General features: G+C 39.4%; 1 protein-coding gene, 1 non-coding gene and 1 pseudogene across 2 annotated transcripts; all 3 read left to right on the plus strand.

Moving 5' to 3' along the window:
• The first annotated feature begins 1,780 nt into the window (after positions 1 to 1,780).
• On the plus strand, positions 1,781 to 12,171 carry LOC133070231 (interferon-induced protein with tetratricopeptide repeats 1-like). The gene is made up of 2 exons (XM_061162139.1): positions 1,781 to 1,939; positions 8,779 to 12,171. The coding sequence occupies exons 1-2, from the start codon at positions 1,935 to 1,937 to the stop codon at positions 10,214 to 10,216; spliced, it is 1,443 nt and encodes a 480-aa protein (XP_061018122.1). The 5' UTR covers positions 1,781 to 1,934; the 3' UTR covers positions 10,217 to 12,171.
• Positions 10,403 to 12,171, plus strand: LOC133070232 (eukaryotic translation initiation factor 4E-like; annotated as a pseudogene).
• A 1,742-nt stretch (positions 12,172 to 13,913) lies between these two features.
• On the plus strand, positions 13,914 to 14,020 carry LOC133070839 (U6 spliceosomal RNA). The gene has a single exon (XR_009696243.1). It is a non-coding gene; the product is annotated as a U6 spliceosomal RNA (small nuclear RNA).
• The last annotated feature ends 3,007 nt before the right edge of the window (positions 14,021 to 17,027 follow it).

A 17,027-nucleotide genomic window follows, 5' to 3' on the forward strand; every position in this document is an offset into this window, starting at 1 on the left:
GAGATGAAGTAGTTTACCACAGCTGGCCAGTCACTCAGGGAGCCAGCTGACCCTATACTCCTGGGAATGGACTTACAGCACAGTGCTGAAATTTCATTTCTATAAGTCTCATTTTCTCCAGTTCTTGTTTTCTCTTCCTAGCTGTAAGTGCACTTTTGGACACACACATACACAGACTTTTTGGGGGGCTGTTTTCTTCTCTACGGCTCTATCTTGTGTTGCTCCAAGGTCTGTTTATTCCACAGACACACTGGGCAAGATTCCAAATATCTAATGAGTCCAAGCCACAGTCCCATAGACCCAGGACTGCTGCCAAATTCATGGCAAGGACACGATAAACGTTTCGTGTGCTTCTCTGTGCTCTATCTAGTGCACTGGAAAATTACAAACCCAACTGCTTTTCTTCACAAGAATTCCAAAGGTACCTCACTCCCCTGCAAAGAGAGGTTGGCTCTCTTAATTAATTTATCTTGGCATCTGCTTATCGCCTGAACATTTATTAGAAGACAATTTATTCAGAAATTTTTATTTGTGTAGAACTTTCTAACTAGTTCAGGATGGCATGGCAGATGAGCTAGGTAGGAGGGATTAAGCAGAACAGTTTAGATTTGGCAGTGTGTTTAAGTGTTCCTAAGAGGAACACTTTCTTACAGCTCCTCCTTTTCTGATTCTTATTTAAAAGAAAGAATATAGGTTTTGTTTTTTGTTTTTTTTTAAAGAAAGCACTATTTAAACTTGATGACAGAAAATACCACGACTATTACTACTATTATTACCATCATCATCAATAGTCACTTTTTATTTGCAAGCTTTTATGTGCCAAGTAGTTGCTAAGTACTGGGCTAGCCAAAAATTCATTCGGGTTTTTCCATTATATCAGCACTTACTCTTCTCAACCTCTTACCACAAGCACCATGACTAAGTAAGATTACACAGGCCAGGTTGAGGTAGGCCAAACGTGGATGCCATGGGCACCAAGAGGATAATACTCTTACATAGATATGATAATCATGTTTAGTGAATATGAACACTTTAGATGGCTGCAATAGAGAGCATTACAAAGAAGGAAATATTTTCATTCAGGCCCAACATGTTTTATTTGAAGTCTCAAGATTCTAGCAGTTAGGTTTTCTTGGTTCCCATGAATAAAGAAGGAGTTTTAGGACTCTTTTATCACTGATCATTCTCCAGAAAGAAGGGTATGCAAAGGCACAAAATAAATATTAAGACTGATCCTCTCAGAGAATAGGAATGAATTTGAGTTAAGGCTCTGGTTTACTGACTTGCAGAATTTTTACCATATAAAGAACAATGTCTGTTTCCAGATGAGCAAAGGCACAGATTGAGGGCATGACTTTGGCAAGTTCACAGAGCCAATTCTCACAGGACTCTCTGGCTATAGGTTCAGTGGACTCCACATTACTGGCATCTCTTAGTTCCTGGATTTCTAAAAGGCCTTACAAAGTCTGAGAGAGGAATTTGTTGTCGTTCAGTTGCTCAGTCATGTCCGACTCCTTGGGAGCCCATCGACTGTAGCACCCCAGGCTTCCCTGTCCTTCACCATCTGGAGGGGGCTTCCTCCCAGAGCTTGCTAATTTCCCAAAGAGAGGAATCAGCATGTCAAAAAAACTGCTTTCCCCCAGCCTTTTCTCAATCCATTTTCAAAACAGAACAAAGAAAACAAAGCAACTGTTTAAGTTTCATTTTCTGCAATTCTGCCTACTTTAATTTCACTTTCTACTTTCGGTTTCCAACTTACCGTAGCAAAAACACACCCACAAGTTACATCATTAGCTGCTGTTCATCTCCCTTATATAGCCCTGCCCTGGGGTATAAATTTATCTGAAAATCCATAAGACAGACAGAACCGACCTCCGAGGAGACCATCCAGCTAAACAAAACTCTGTACAACTGCTGCCTAATTCACAGCAACCATGAGGTAAGGATTTCTCTGCCTTTCTGTATAGAGTTTCTGGAAAAAACGTTAACCATTTTATATCAACAGACTCAGTCTCAGTGATGCCATTTCCTTATTTCTCTATTTGACCATCTGCTTTGGAATGAATGTGGATGTGAGTGTGCACTCAGACACATGCACATTCATATATACCCATAAACTATTTTATCAATTCATTTTTCTTTTTTGTTAGCATCTCCCTGAGGAAGATGTTGAAACCCAAAGAAAGGGAGGGAAATGGGAAGGGAGGCAGGGAGAAAACAATCCCAGTCTCTGAAACAATTTTCCACCAACCTCACTTCTGTCTGACCTAGGGAGGGAATGGACAGTTAATCTGGATACAGACGTTGCTTTCTGGCTCCTCGGCAGGAGGAAAAAAGCAGAATGCACACAGCTGTGTGAGCTACAGCAGTGGGGTCTCTCAGCTGTCTTGAGAGAAGTACTGTGGTGGATGAGGGAGAGATGCTCACTGCTTAGAGAACAAGACCTTTGTCTGCTGGCATCTGGTCTCACCATCTGCACTGCTGGGTTCCTATGTCAGGCCTTATCAATCCGACTGGCTCTAAGATTAGCAGGTCAACTGTCCTCTGGGGAAGCCAGGTGGTCTGCAAATCTTTGACAGCCTCCTGTCCACAGGGCTTGGCTAGAGTTCTGGGCTTGGCTAGAGTTCTGTGCTTGGGAACTCCCACATCTTTCTTAGCTAAAGGGCCTAATGTAAACTGTATTATCTAAACTGAATCTTGATTCAAAGAACCCTGGATCTTATCAGATCAAAAAAACATTAATATTGGCCTGTAAATTCGCCCTCAGAGTTTCAGTGTACGAAACTTTGAAGGAGGAACAGTTTCAGAAAACGCATAATTACAGACCTATTGTCAACCCTTTCTCCTTCCTTTGGTTCAGAGACAAATAAGAGTGGATTATCACTGATATGAAAATAATGACAACAGCAACAAAAATCATCATCATGATAATAGAAAAGTAGATATCATGTCCTGGTTGCTTATCAAGTGCCAGCCGGGCTTCCAAACTATTATGTAAATTATTACATTTACAAAAGAAACTTATGAGGCCAGTACTCATATTATACTTTTTACCAATAATGAATTTTTAAATTAAGAAATGTTAAGACTACATAGATAATAAGTGATAGAGCTAGACATGAACCAGAGTCTCTATTCAATGATACCTTATTTAATCTTTAAACCAATGTTTCTTAAAAGGTACCAATGGAGGTTCACGAGATCATTTCAGATGGCATAGTAATTAGCTTTTATATTTTAAACGAAGATCCCCTGGAGGAGGATATGGCAACGCACTCCAGTATTTTTGCCTGGAGAATCCCATGGATAGAGAGGCCTGGTGGGCTATAGTCCATGGGGTTGCAAAGAGTCAGACACAACTGAAGCAACTTAGCATGCACGCATGCATATATAAATATATAATTTTCAGAATTTCTACTCAGGCTAGTAATATGAACTTTTATAGTGATAAAATACATGTATGATAAAATTTACCACTTTAACTATTTTTAGTTCTGTTCAGTTCAGTCGCTCAGTCGTGTCCGACTCTTTGCGACCCCAAGGACTGCAGCATGCCAGGCTTCCCTGTCCATCACCAACTCCTGGAGCTTGTTCAAACTCATGGCCATCAAGTCAGTGATGCCATCCAACCATCTCATCCTCTGTTATCCCTTTCTCCTCCTGCCTTCAATCTTTCCCAGCATCAGGGTCTTTTCCAATGAGTCAGTTCTCCGCATCAGGTGGCCAAAGTATTGGAGTTTCAGCTTCAGCATCAGTCCTTCCAACAAATATTCAGGGCTGATTTTCTTTACAATTGACTGGTTTGATCTCCTTGCAGTCCAAGGAACTCTCAAGAGTCTTCTCCAACACCACAGTTCAAAAGCATCAATTTTTCACTGCTCAGCTTTCTTTATAGTCCAACTGTCACATCCATGCATGACTACTGGAAGAACTATAGCTTTAACTATTTTAAGTATACAATTTTGTAGTATTTAGTACAACAATGTAGTGCAACCCTCACCACTATCTAGTTTAAGAAAATTTTGTCACTCTGAGCAGTCACTCACCTCTCATCCTTCATTCCAGGACCTGGTAACCATTAATCTGCTTTCTGTCTCTATAGATTTGTCTATTGTGGATATTTCATATATATGGAAGCATACAACACATGGCCTTTTGTGACTGACTTATTTAACTTAATATAAAACCTTCAAGGTTCATCCATAATGAAGCATGTGTCAGAATATATTTCCATTTTAAAACCGAATAATATTCCATTGTATGTACTAACTACATTTTGTTTATCCATTCATCCACTGGAGGACACTTGGGTTTCTCCCACCTTTTTTTCCCCACCTTTTGACTACTGTGAATAATGCTGCTGTAAGTATACAAATATCTATTCAAGTCTTTGCTTTCATTTATTTTGGGTATCTACCAGAAGTGGAACTGCTGAATTATATGGTAATTCTATATTTAATTTTTTGAGGAATCATCATTTTCCACAGCAGCTGCCCCATTTTACATTCTCCCTAGCAATGCACAAGGGTTCTAATTTCTCCACATCCTTGACATTTGGTATTTTCTGTGTTTTTGATAATAGCCATCCTAATGAATGTGTAGAGGTATTTTATTATGGTTTTGATTTGCATTTCATTAATGATTGGTGATGTTGAACATCTTTTCATGTACTTACTGGCCATCTGTATATTTTCGTTAGGGAAGTGTCTATTCAAGTCCTTTGCCCATTCTTTTAATCAGTTATTTGTTTTTCTGTTGTTGAGTTGTAGGAGCTGCTTATTAGTCTAAATATTAATCCCTTATCAGGTACATGATTTAGAAACATTTTCTCCCATTCTGTGGGATGTCTTTTCATTCTATTGATAGTGCCCTTTGATGCATAAAACTTTTTAGTTTTGCTAAAGCTCAACTTGTTTATTTTTACTTTTGTTACCTTTGTTTTTAGCATATCCAAGAAACTGTTGCTAAATTCAATGTTATGGAGCTTTTTTTCCCCTCTTTCCTTTCTAGATTTTTATAGTTTTAGGTGTTACATCTAGATCTTTGACACATTTTGAATTCGTCTTTTGTATACAGTATAGGAACAGGTCCAACTTCAATTTTTTGTATATGGACATTCCTCTTTTCTGCATATATCCCAGACGGAGTGCTGGAGAAGCCAGAAACCTAGAAATGCCAGTAGGCATAAATAGAAAAGTCCCACGAAAAACCTGCTCTCTCTAGCCAAAGGACCCAAAAAGGAGACAGCCTAGCAAAACAAAAAATTTATAAACAACCGCTACTCCAGCCAAATACCACAGGAAAAGTCAAACAGAAACTAAGGCCCCGTTCCAAACTCTGTTAGTAAAGGCTGAGTGGGTAGCCAAGGCTTCTACTCTCACCAGGCTATGAGCTGGGCATCGGGACTCCCTCCCGCTCCCTTCCCCGATGGATGATGCCAAAGAAGGCCAAGTGGAATACAAAGACTTTCATCCCCACTTGGGTGTTAACGAGGGCCCCTCTCTTTGCAGTGGGGGAGGGAAGACCATAAAAGCAATGTGGATATCAGCCCCCACCTGGGGGTTATGAGGTGCCTTCCCACTCCCCACTGAGATGGCAACAGAGAGGGGTAGTGGAGTTAAGGATTTTCACCACCATAAAGAGGTAATAAGGCCACTCTCCCCAACTCACTTCACACATACTTAAGTGTACTTAAGTGTACTTAAGTACACTTAAGTGTAAACCTAACATAACATGCATAGGACTTGAATGCCTAAAACTACAAATGCTAATGAAAGAAATCAAAGAATATCTACATAAACAGATACAGTATATTCATGGATCAGAAGATTCAACATAGTAAAAATGTCTATTTTCCACAACTGACAAAAACATTCCTATCAAACTCCAGCAAGACTTTTATAGACATAGGAAATATTAATATAAAATTTACATGGAAATGCAAAGGAACTATAAAAACAATTTTGAAAAAAAGAATAGAGAGGAATCACCCTACCCAATTTTCAGACTGTTTATATACAGTAAACAAGATGGTATGGTATTGGTGGAAGAATAAACACAGAGATCAGTGGAACAGAATAAGAAGCCCAGAAATAATTCCACACAAGCACAGCCAACTGATTTTTGACAAAGTTGCAAATGCAATTCAATGGAGGATGAACAGGCTTCAACAAATCTTGCTGGACCAACTGGGTATCCATAGGCTGAAAAATGAGCCACTGACCTAATCTCCATACATTATGCAAAAGAAACTCAAAATGGATCACAGATATAAATGTAAAATGATAGAACTTGTAGAAGAAAACACAGGAGAAAACTTTCAGGACTTAGGGCCTGGTGAAGAGTTCCTAGACGTGATACCAAACACATGATCCATTAAGAGAAAAAAAAAAAAATCAACAAATTATACCTCATCAAAAGTAGAAACTTTGGGAACTTCCCTGGTGGTCCAGTGGCTAAGACTCTGCACTTACAATTGAGAGAGTAGCACTGAAACATACACATTACCATATGTAAAACAGATAGTGGGAATTTGCTGTGTCACTAGGGAGCTCAGACCCAGACAACACAGAGGGGTGGGATGCTGTGGGAGATGCGAGATTCAGGAGAGAGGGGACATACATATACACCTATGGCTGATTCATGCTGACATATAGCGGAAACCAATACAATATTGTAAAACAATTTTTCCTTTAATTAAAAATAATTTTTAATTAATTTATTTAGTTGGCTGCACCTGGTCTTGGTTGTATCATGAGAGAGCTTTAGATGTGGAATGCAAACCACATATGGGATCTAGTTCCCTGACCAGTGATCAAACCCAGGCCCCCTGCATTGGGAGTTCAGAGTCTTAGACACTGGACCACCAGGGAAATCTCAAAAATAATTAAAAAAAAAAAAAAAAAAAGAATAAAAAAAAAAACTAGGTAGCCAGTGGGAATTTGCTGTATGATGCAAGGAGCTCAAATCTGGTACTCTGTAACAACCTAGAGGGTGGGGTGGGAGGTGGGAAGGAGGCTCAAGAGGGAGGGGACATATGTAGACCCATGGCTGATTCATGTTGATGTATGGCAGAAACCAACACAATACTGCAAAGCAATTATCATCCAATTAAAAGTAAATAATTTTTTTTTTTTTTAAATGGAAAGAAAAAGATTCTGTGCTTCCAATGAAATAGGTGCAGGTTTGATCCCTGGTCAGGAAACCAAGAGCCCACATGCCGTTTGGCAGGATAAAAAAAAAAAAATTTTTTAAAGTAAAAACTTTTGCTCTTCAAGAGACCTTATTAAAGGAAAAAAAGACAAGTCACATGTTGCGAGAAAATCTTTGAAAACCATATGCCTGCCTCACCAATGATTCATATCTAGAATCTATAAAGAATTCTTGCAATCCAACAATAAAAAACAATCTCATTAGAAAACAGGAAAAGGATATCAAGAGATATTTCACCAAAGAGGATATATAGATGGCAAATAAACACACAAAAAGATGTTCAACATCACTAGCCATTAGGGAAATGCAAATTAAGACCACAAAGAGCTACCGCTATGTCTATTAAAACAGCTAATAACATTTCTTTTAAAAAGTGGAAATATCAAATTCTGATAAGAATACAAAGAGCTAGATCATTCACCCATTACTCTGTATGTGTGTTAGTTACTCAGTTGTTTCTGACTCTTTGCGACCCCACTGACTGTAGCCTACCAGGCTCCACTGTTGATGGAATTTTCCAGGCAAGAATACTGGAGTGGATTGCCATTCCCGTCTCCAGGGGATCTTCCCAATCAAGGGACTGAACCTGGGTCCCCAGCACTGCAAGCAAATTCTTTACCATTTGAGCCACCGGGGAAGCATACATTACTAGTAGGAATGAAAAATGAACTGTGTGCATATTGTACCACTGCCAGTTTCCTACTTTTGCGTTGTACTACAGTTGGATAAAATATAATCTTTGGGAGAAACTGGGTGAAGGATACACTGGACTTATGTTCTATCTTCGCAAATTTCTGTGAATATATATATAAATAAATAAATATCTCCCACAAATAAATCCAAATAAAATAAATGGGTAAAATATGATCACATTTAGGTAGTCTTAATTTGTTACATAATCTGCATACTAAGGTCCTGACTAAGGTCAATAATATTTCCTAAGGCTCTGAGTTTCTTACTTGTCTCTACCTCTTTCCTATTACAGCAATAGGAAAACAGAAAACTCTTATATAGCATGAAATATGCATGCTCTAAGTATTTTACATAGATAGGCCTATTAACTCTCACCAAATCCAGTGTGATAAGTTTATCTTCTGTGCTTTACAAAGGAGGTTCTGAAGCACAGACTTCCCTGGTGGCTCAGAGGTTAAAGCATCCGCCTACAATGCAGGAGACCTGGGTTCAATCCCTGGGTCGGGAAGATCCTCTGGAGAAGGAAATGGCAACCCACTCCAGTACTCTTGCCTGGAAAATCCCATGGACGGAGGAGCCTGTTCGGCTACAGTCCATGGGGTCGCAAAGAGTCGGACACGACTGAGCGACTTCACTTCACTTCACTCTGAAGCACAGAGAAGTTTCATGGCCTAGAAAGTGCTGGAGTCAGTGTATGAAGCCAAGCAAACTGCATTCAGAGGCCACATGGATCTTAGAAACACAGGAACTCATGGAAGATCAAAGCAGGCATGCCCTTTGCAAGGCTAGGCTCTAAACATGAGGTGTTTTACCTGGCTTATTTCCATCGGCTGTTTGTCACCTAACAAAGAAAATCTGCTTTTGTTTTTACAGTTATAATGCTGATGAGGATCAGATCAAGGATAAGCTGCAACAGTTGAGATGTCACTTTACATGGGAGTTTATCATTGAAGAGACAGAAATACCGGATTTAGAAAACAGGGTCTTGGAGGAGATTACATTCCTGGACACCAAATACAAGGTGGGAATACACAACTTACTGGCCTATGTGAAACACCTGAAAGGCCAGAATGAGGAAGCCCTGAAGAGTTTACAAGAAGCTGAAGACTTAACCCAGCCAGAACATGCCAACCAATCAGAAGTGAGAAGTCTGGTTACCTGGGGCAACTACGCCTGGTTGCATTACCATATGGGCCAACCGGCAGAAGCCCAGATTTACCTGGACAAGGTGAAGAACACTTGCAGGAAACTTACAAATTCCTCCAGCTATAGAATGGAGTGTCCTCAGATGGACTGTGAGGAAGGATGGGCCTTGCTGAAATGTGGAGGAAAGAATTATGAACGGGCCAAAGTCTGCTTTGAAAAGGCTCTGGAAGTGGACCCTGAAAACCCTGAATTCAGCACTGGGTATGCAATCGTTGTCTATCGCCTGGATGGCTTTAACAAAGCACCAGAGAGTAGTGGCAAATTTTGTCTGGACACCCTAAAACAGGCTGTCAGGCTAAATCCAAATGATGCATACATTAAGGCTCTTCTTGGCCTGAAGCTTCAAGATGTAGATCAAGAAGCTGAAGGAGAAAAGTACATCAAAGAAGCACTGACCAATGCATCCTCAAAGACCTATGTCTATCGGTATGCTGCCAAGTTTTACCGAAGAAAAGGCGTTCTGGATGAAGCTCTTCGGCTCTCAAAATTGGCCTTGAAGGAAACCCCCTCCTCTGCTTTCCTGCATCACCAGACAGGGCTTTGCTACAAGTCACAAATAATCGAAATAAAGAAAGTTACAAACTGTCAGCCTAAAGGAGAGGATAAAGAAAACATCAACAGAATAGTACCATTAGCCATACAACATTTCGAACTTGCTGTGCAACTAAAGCCCACATTTGAGTTGGCTTATACAAGCCTGGCAGAAATGTACGCAGAAGCAGGTCACCACAGAAAAGCTGAAGATACTTTTCAAAAAGTGCTCTGCATGAAATCACTCGACAACGAAATGCTGCAACACATACATTTCCACTATGGCCGATTTCTGGAATTTCACAAAAAATCTGAAGTTGATGCAATTAGCCATTATTTAAAAGCAATAAAAATAGAAAACGCATCAATAGATAAGGATAAAAGCATCAATTCTTTGACAAAATTGGCTTCAAAGAAACTCCGGAGAAATGCATCAGATATAGAAAGCTTGAGTATCCTTGGGTTCATCCACAAAGTAAAAGGACAAATGAATGAAGCCCTGGAGTATTATGAGCGGGCCCTGAGGCTGGCTCCTGACTTGGAGATGTCTGTGCCTGTGACCCCTAGGCACTGAAATATGGACTACTGCCACAATAGATACTAATCATCTTTTCTGCTTGTGACTTTCAGAAACACATTATGTAACTCACCACAATGATGTAATCTTTGACCAATTACTCAAACCTGATAAAACATTAGTTGTATTCAGAAAATAGTGAAACAGCCTTCAGGAGCAGTTGCGCGATCAGATCTATCCAAGATGGTGACTGTGGAACCGGAAACCACCCCTACTCCCAACCCCCCACCTACAGAAGAAGAGAAAACAGAATGTAGTGAGGTTGCTAACCCAGAACACTGTATTAAATAAACACCCTTTACAGAACAGATGGGCACTCTGGTTTTTTAAAAATGATAAAAGCAAAACTTGGCAAGCAAACCTTTGATTGATCTCTAAGTTTGATACTGTTGAAGACTTTTGGGCTCTGTACAACCATATCCAGTTATCTAGTAATTTAATGCCTGGCTGTGACTACTCACTTTTTAAGGATGGTATTGAGCCTATGTGGGAAGATGAGAAAAAAAAACGATAAGGACGATGGCTAATTACACTGAACAAACAGCAGAGACGAAGTGACCTCGATATTTTTTGGCTAGAGACACTGCTGTGCCTTATTGGAGAATCTTTTGATGACTATAGTGATGATGTATGTGGAGCTGCTGTTAATGTTAGAGCTAAAGGTGATAAGACATGGACACGAGTTTGAGTAAACTCTGCAAGTTGGTGATGGACAGGGAGGCCTGGCGGGCTGCAGTCCATGGCGTCGCGAAGAGTCGGACACAACTAAGCGACTGAACTGAACTGAAAAGTGATAAAATAGCAATATGGACTACTGAATGTGAAAACAGAGAAACTGCTACACATATAGGGAGGGTATACAAGGAAAGGTTATGACTTCCTCCAAAGATAGTGATTGGGTTATCAGTCCCATGCAGACACAACTACTAAGAGCAGCTCCACCACTAAAAATTGGTTTGTTGTTTAAGAAGACACTCTCTGAGTATTCTCATAGGCGACTGCCTCAAGCAATCGAGATTTGGAGGCTGAACGAAAGCCTCTTCAAAAGCAGAATGGGCTGCATTTAAATTTGAGTTCCATCTAAATGTTGCTAAGATATAAGGAAGTCTCATTAGCCTTTGTCTTGTACTTCTGTATTCATATTTTCTTTTTTTTTGGCTAGAGTGTCCATTATCCCAATCAAAGTATTACAGTACAAATCATATCATCCCCAGAATCCATACATGTGTTCCTGGCCCACTCTGTAATAGCTTAATAGAATTAACCATTACAAAAACATTTGACCCATCTACAATATTAAAATAAAAGAACTTGCATTTCTATACAAGAGAATGATTTTGTTTACGTTCCATTGTATGAGGGAGCATATTTTACTGGTTTGAAAGAGTATGATGCATAGTTTTCTGGCAATTTTTTTGTTTCCTTTTACAGCATTATCTATGCAGTACTCTTGCTGATGGCTGCTAGATTTTGTTTCCCTATTTGATAACATTAGTGACTCTGATTTCAGTTTTTCATTTGTTTTGCTTTAGTTTTTCTTTCTCATGTAACATTGGTGAAGAATCTAGGAATATGACATAAAGGTAGAATAAACATTAATTTTGTGCATTCTTTGGTAATATTTTTTTGGTAACTTAACTACAATGCTTTGCTACAAATTTATGCTTTTCATTCAAATCACTGATCTATGTTTGTGTGGTTTCCTAAACTTAATTGTGTATTATAAAAAATGTAGTATCATAATTACATTCCTAATTAGAATTAGTATGTCTGTTTTTGTATCTTTATGCTATATTTTAACACTTTGTATTACTTAGGTTATTTTACTTTGGTTAAAAAATTGGCTCAAGTAGAAAAGTGGTCCCACTCCTATTAAGACAGTGTACAAAACTGTAAATAAAATGTGTACAGTGAATTGTCTTTAAAAAATAAAATAAAATAGTGAAACAGAATATACATGCCTCTATATGTGAGAGAGAGAGAGAAGAGAAAGAACCATTTCTCTGTGAATGTTATATAATAGGAAAAGAAAGTTTGTTGAGTAGATTTATAGCAAAAAAAAACCCAAAAAACACTGTACTTACATAAAATACAATGTTCCATTCAGTGCTAGATACCAAAAGTACTAGGGTGAAGGAGAGAAGGGAAGGTTCTTTTACCTCTACCCATCTTAGGTTCATTGGCTAGAGCCTTAAATTAAACTGACAAAAACGAATGGATAAGAAAGCTGTGGTACATATACACAATGGAATATTACTCAGCCATTAAAAAGAATACATTTGAATCAGTTCTAATAAGATGGATGAAACTGGAGCCCATTATACAGAGTGAAGTAAGCCAGAAAGATAAAACACCAATACAGTATACTAACACATATATATGGAATTTAGAAAGATGGTAATGATAACCCTATATGCAAGACAGAAAAAGAGACACAGATGTATAGAACAGACTTTTGAACTCTATGGGAGAAGGCGAGGATGGGATGATCTGAGAAAATAGCATCGAAACATGTATATTATTAAACAGATCGCCAGTCCAGGTTGGATGCATGAGACAAGTGCTCAGGGCTGGTGCCCTGGGAAGACCCAGAGGGATGGGATGGGGAGGGAGATGGGAGAGGAGTTCAGGATGGGGAACACATGTGAATCCATGGCTGATTCATGTCAATGTATGGCAAAAACCACTACAATATGGTAAATTAGCCTCCAACTAATAAAAATAAATGAAAAAAAATAAAGAAAAAAACTGACAAAAGACAAATTAACAAGAGAAAAACAAGCTTATTAACACATGCATCAGGCATATACATGAGTACCCAGTGATGAGTAACTCAAACGGGTGACTAGAATGTGGGCTTATATAGCACCCTAACAACCAAATGATACATTTTTAGAAAAATGATAAGGCAAAAGCAAAGAACTTCAAATTTCTAAGTAGCAAATTGTATGAAGGCAAATATCTGGGGGAAACTAATGGAAGGTAAGAGTTTGTTTATAAGATTTGTTGCATATATCTTTCTGTCAGTGTCTCTGGGCTGATTAGGACTAGAGCTGTCTCAGGTGATTAACTTCTGTCCTTTCTGGTAGAGAGAGAAGAGACATTATTTCTTCAGGCAGATGGGGGAGAACAGAGAGTTTTTCTTATATCTGCTTCTTTTCAATTGCCTTCAGCTCAAAATAATCCTTATGACAAGGTGGCATATTTGGGGATGGCATATTCTGCTACCCCTCAGTTAACAAAGCAGACATTTCCCCCAAACCTCAAGCAGCTTACCATCTAGTGAGAGAGACAGACAGGAAAACAAGTAAATAGTCAATTAAAGGTCAGTTTTCTCCATGAAGATGTTTGAAATTTAATTAATTGTCAAATTGTTCGAAGCAATTTCTATTGCTTTATGCCATTTTGTTTGAAGCACTATTGATTCAGTCATTTGCTAGCACTGATTTAGTCAGATGAATAAATAGGAAAATGATGCTAAAGAGTCTGAGAGACCATCTGTAACAATCACCTTTGATTATAACATTTTATTAGAAGACAATGCCCAACAAATAACATTTTTAAAAGGAAAGTTAAGGAAACAATGCCATTGTTTTTTTCATTCTTGTACATCTTTGCGGGGGAGATATATGCATTTCCTATTGTGGCTCTCTAATAAATTACCATGAACTGGGTGGCTTAAAATCACACTCATGTGCTCGCTTTGGCAGCACATATACTAAAATTGGAACGATAAAGAGAAGATTAGCATGGCCCCTGCACAAAGATGACACGCAAATTCGTGAAGCGTTCCATATTTTTGTAACGATAACCCTATACGCAAAACAGAAAAAGAGACACAAATGTACAGAGCAGACTTTTGGACTCTGTGGGAGAAGGCGAGGGTGGGATGTTCAGAGAGAACAGCATCAAAACATGTATATTATCAAGGGTGAAACAGATCACCAGCCCAGGTTGGATGCATGAGACAAGTGCTCGGGGCTGGTGCACTGGGAAGACCAGAGGGATGGGATGGAGAGGGAGGTGGGAGGGGAGATCGGGATGGGGAACACACGTAAATCCATGGCTGATTCATGTCAATGTATGGCAAAAACCACTACAATATTGTAAGTAATTAGCCTCCAACTAATAAAAATAAATGGAAAAAAAATCACACTCATTTATTATCTTATAGTTCTAGAGGTTAGAAGCCTGAAATGGGTTTCACTGGCCTGAAGTCAAGGTGTTGGCACATCCAAATCCCTTCTGAGGCCCTAGGGGACAATTCTTTTGGTACCTTTTCCACATTCTAGAGGATGCCTGTGTTTCCTGGTGGGGAAACCTAAATCCACAGAAATGCCAAGTGCCCAGGGAATTCACAAAAATACTGGACAAGGCTTTGGATTTCTACTGAAATTCTATACGAACTGAAGTGAGTAAGGTTTGTATCAGGAGCATGCATGAGAGCTACACAGAAGCAGTCTTCACAATTTCCACATCACTAAAACAAGAGGTTTATTAGATTAACAAAAACACGACTTAAAGAGCTTGTGTTTGAGGAAGGAGTCTGTAAGGTACTAAAATAAGTCTACCCACTGCCAACTCCCCCAGGTCAGAAATATGAAAATCAAATAGTTATTGGATAAGTGTCAATTCTTGATTAGGTAACTCTTCCCCAATACTGTTATACATCATCTGTACCCAGAAAGCAGAGCTCACTAAGGCAAAATAAATCTCTGGATTATGCAATGTGTTTGTGTGATGTGTGTTTGACAAGCTTCAAAGATCACCTTTACTTATTGTGTTTAACAACCAAACAACCATCTCTCTCTCCCATCTTTCCCAACTCTGGAAGACATCTCTGCCCTTTGGAGAGTTCAGTAAAACTAAAATGTGGGACAACCTGGATGTCTGCACAGAAAAACAAACAGTGAATCCCGGAAAAGAGATGCTCTCTGGTATTGATAAATACTATTGCCGAATTTACAAATGAGTATCTCCAGGCATTACCAAGAAGTCTTTAAATTGACAGCTGAATTTCAGGAGCTTGTTACTCCCATGTGAATGACTGACAGAACCTCAATCATTCATTGTCCTTGTTTAGAATTCCCCAAGTGCCCAGGGAATGTCTCTCATGTCCCCTAAATCAGACCAAACCTTAGCTCAGGCCATTCACTACTATTACAGGTGCCCCAGCCTAGGTCTACACACCACCAGAGGATCCACCTACTTGGGGACCATCCTGGCCTTCAATGTCTCCATTCTCCGGAGGCTGCTAGAACTGGAACTGCACAGGAACTAAGAGCCTCCACCTGACAGCATGCCCAGCTTGAACTCCCCACCCTCAGTCTGTGTCCATAGCTCTGCATCTTGTCCTCAGTCAGACCCAGCCACCTCTACTTTGGAGCCGGTGCTTAAGGGAGTAAGCCTTCTCTGACACTGTCCTGGACATCAACTCTTTCACCTGGGCCACCTCCTGGACTCCAGGACCACCCTTGACTTTCTGTGATCTGATTTAAACTTTTCCTCTCCTACCTAAAGTCCATCTTCTATCTCTTGCAGCCTGGGCTGTGAAGACTAATCCAAATAAAGTAGGTATATACAAGAGGGTGTTACATGATTCTTAATTGTGGGGAAGAGAGAAGAGGAGGCTTTTGCCCCTGAAGGCAAAAAAAAAAAAAAAAAAAGTTCGGTTTGGCAATCTCTGGAGTTAAGTTCGTTTGTCATAACTGCAGGGTGCTACTGACATCTAGAGGATAGATGCAAGATTGCTGCTTAAACATCCTAAAATGCACTACACAGATTCCCACAACCCAAATGTCAATAGCACCAAGGTTGAGAAACTCCGGCTTAGATCTGTACCTTGGAAGAGTTATTAAGTTTTCAGTTTCCCAAGCAGATTTTCTATTAGTTGCCATTTTTTCATGTTCTATTTCTTTTTCCCCCGTTGCTATGTTTTACAAGTTGATAAGAATAAATTCAGAAGACAATACACTACAATTTTCCCAAGAATTCACCCAATCTGACAAGTTATGCAAAAAATACTGATATTCAAGTTCCATCTAATAAATTCAGGATGTTCAACACCTACTCAACAGCTGGGTCTTTGCCTCTTCTCAATCCTGAAAATGCTTATTCCTTTAAAAATTTTACAGATTAGTTTTAGTCTTTCTGAATCTGAAATCCTAAACAATATAAGGATAATCAGGAATTTTTTCCCCTTTTGATTTTTATCATTTGCTGTTTAGTTGCTGTTCATTCAAAACTTGATAACCCAAAGACTGTCTATTGGCCCAGCTACAGCTGAAAGAAAGGAAAGAAGTAGGAATAAGGAAGAAAAAACATAATCAACACACTGGAAATTTTTTCAAACAGAGCTCTATTAAATATTCTAAATCCTCAGGAAGGAGGAAATTCTGGGCATACCTTTGTACCTCCAAATAAGCCATTCAGTACTTTTTCTAAAATGTGGTTTCTCACTTAAAGGTTACCATAGCCTACAGACCCACCACATCCACATTACCTCCCCAACCTCATTTCTTAGGACTTCTTCCCTGCCTTCTCCACTCCAACCACACCATCTGTGCATGCCAAGTATGCTTCCATCTCTAGGCCTTTGCAGTTACTGTTCCCCCAGGCTGGAAGGCTCTTCCCTGACCCCATATCCACAGTGCTCACTTCTTCCCCCACCCCAAACCTTTCCTCCCCAATATATTTATAACAGCAAAACACCAACCCTCTCTCTGCTTTTTCTCCATAGCACAATCTGACATAAAATATTATATTTGTTCTTTACCTTCACCTCCCACACTAGAAATTAACTCCAAAC

Source organism: Dama dama, chromosome 15 (genome assembly GCF_033118175.1).
Source record: "Dama dama isolate Ldn47 chromosome 15, ASM3311817v1, whole genome shotgun sequence".
In the NCBI taxonomy this organism is placed as follows: domain Eukaryota; kingdom Metazoa; phylum Chordata; class Mammalia; order Artiodactyla; family Cervidae; genus Dama; species Dama dama.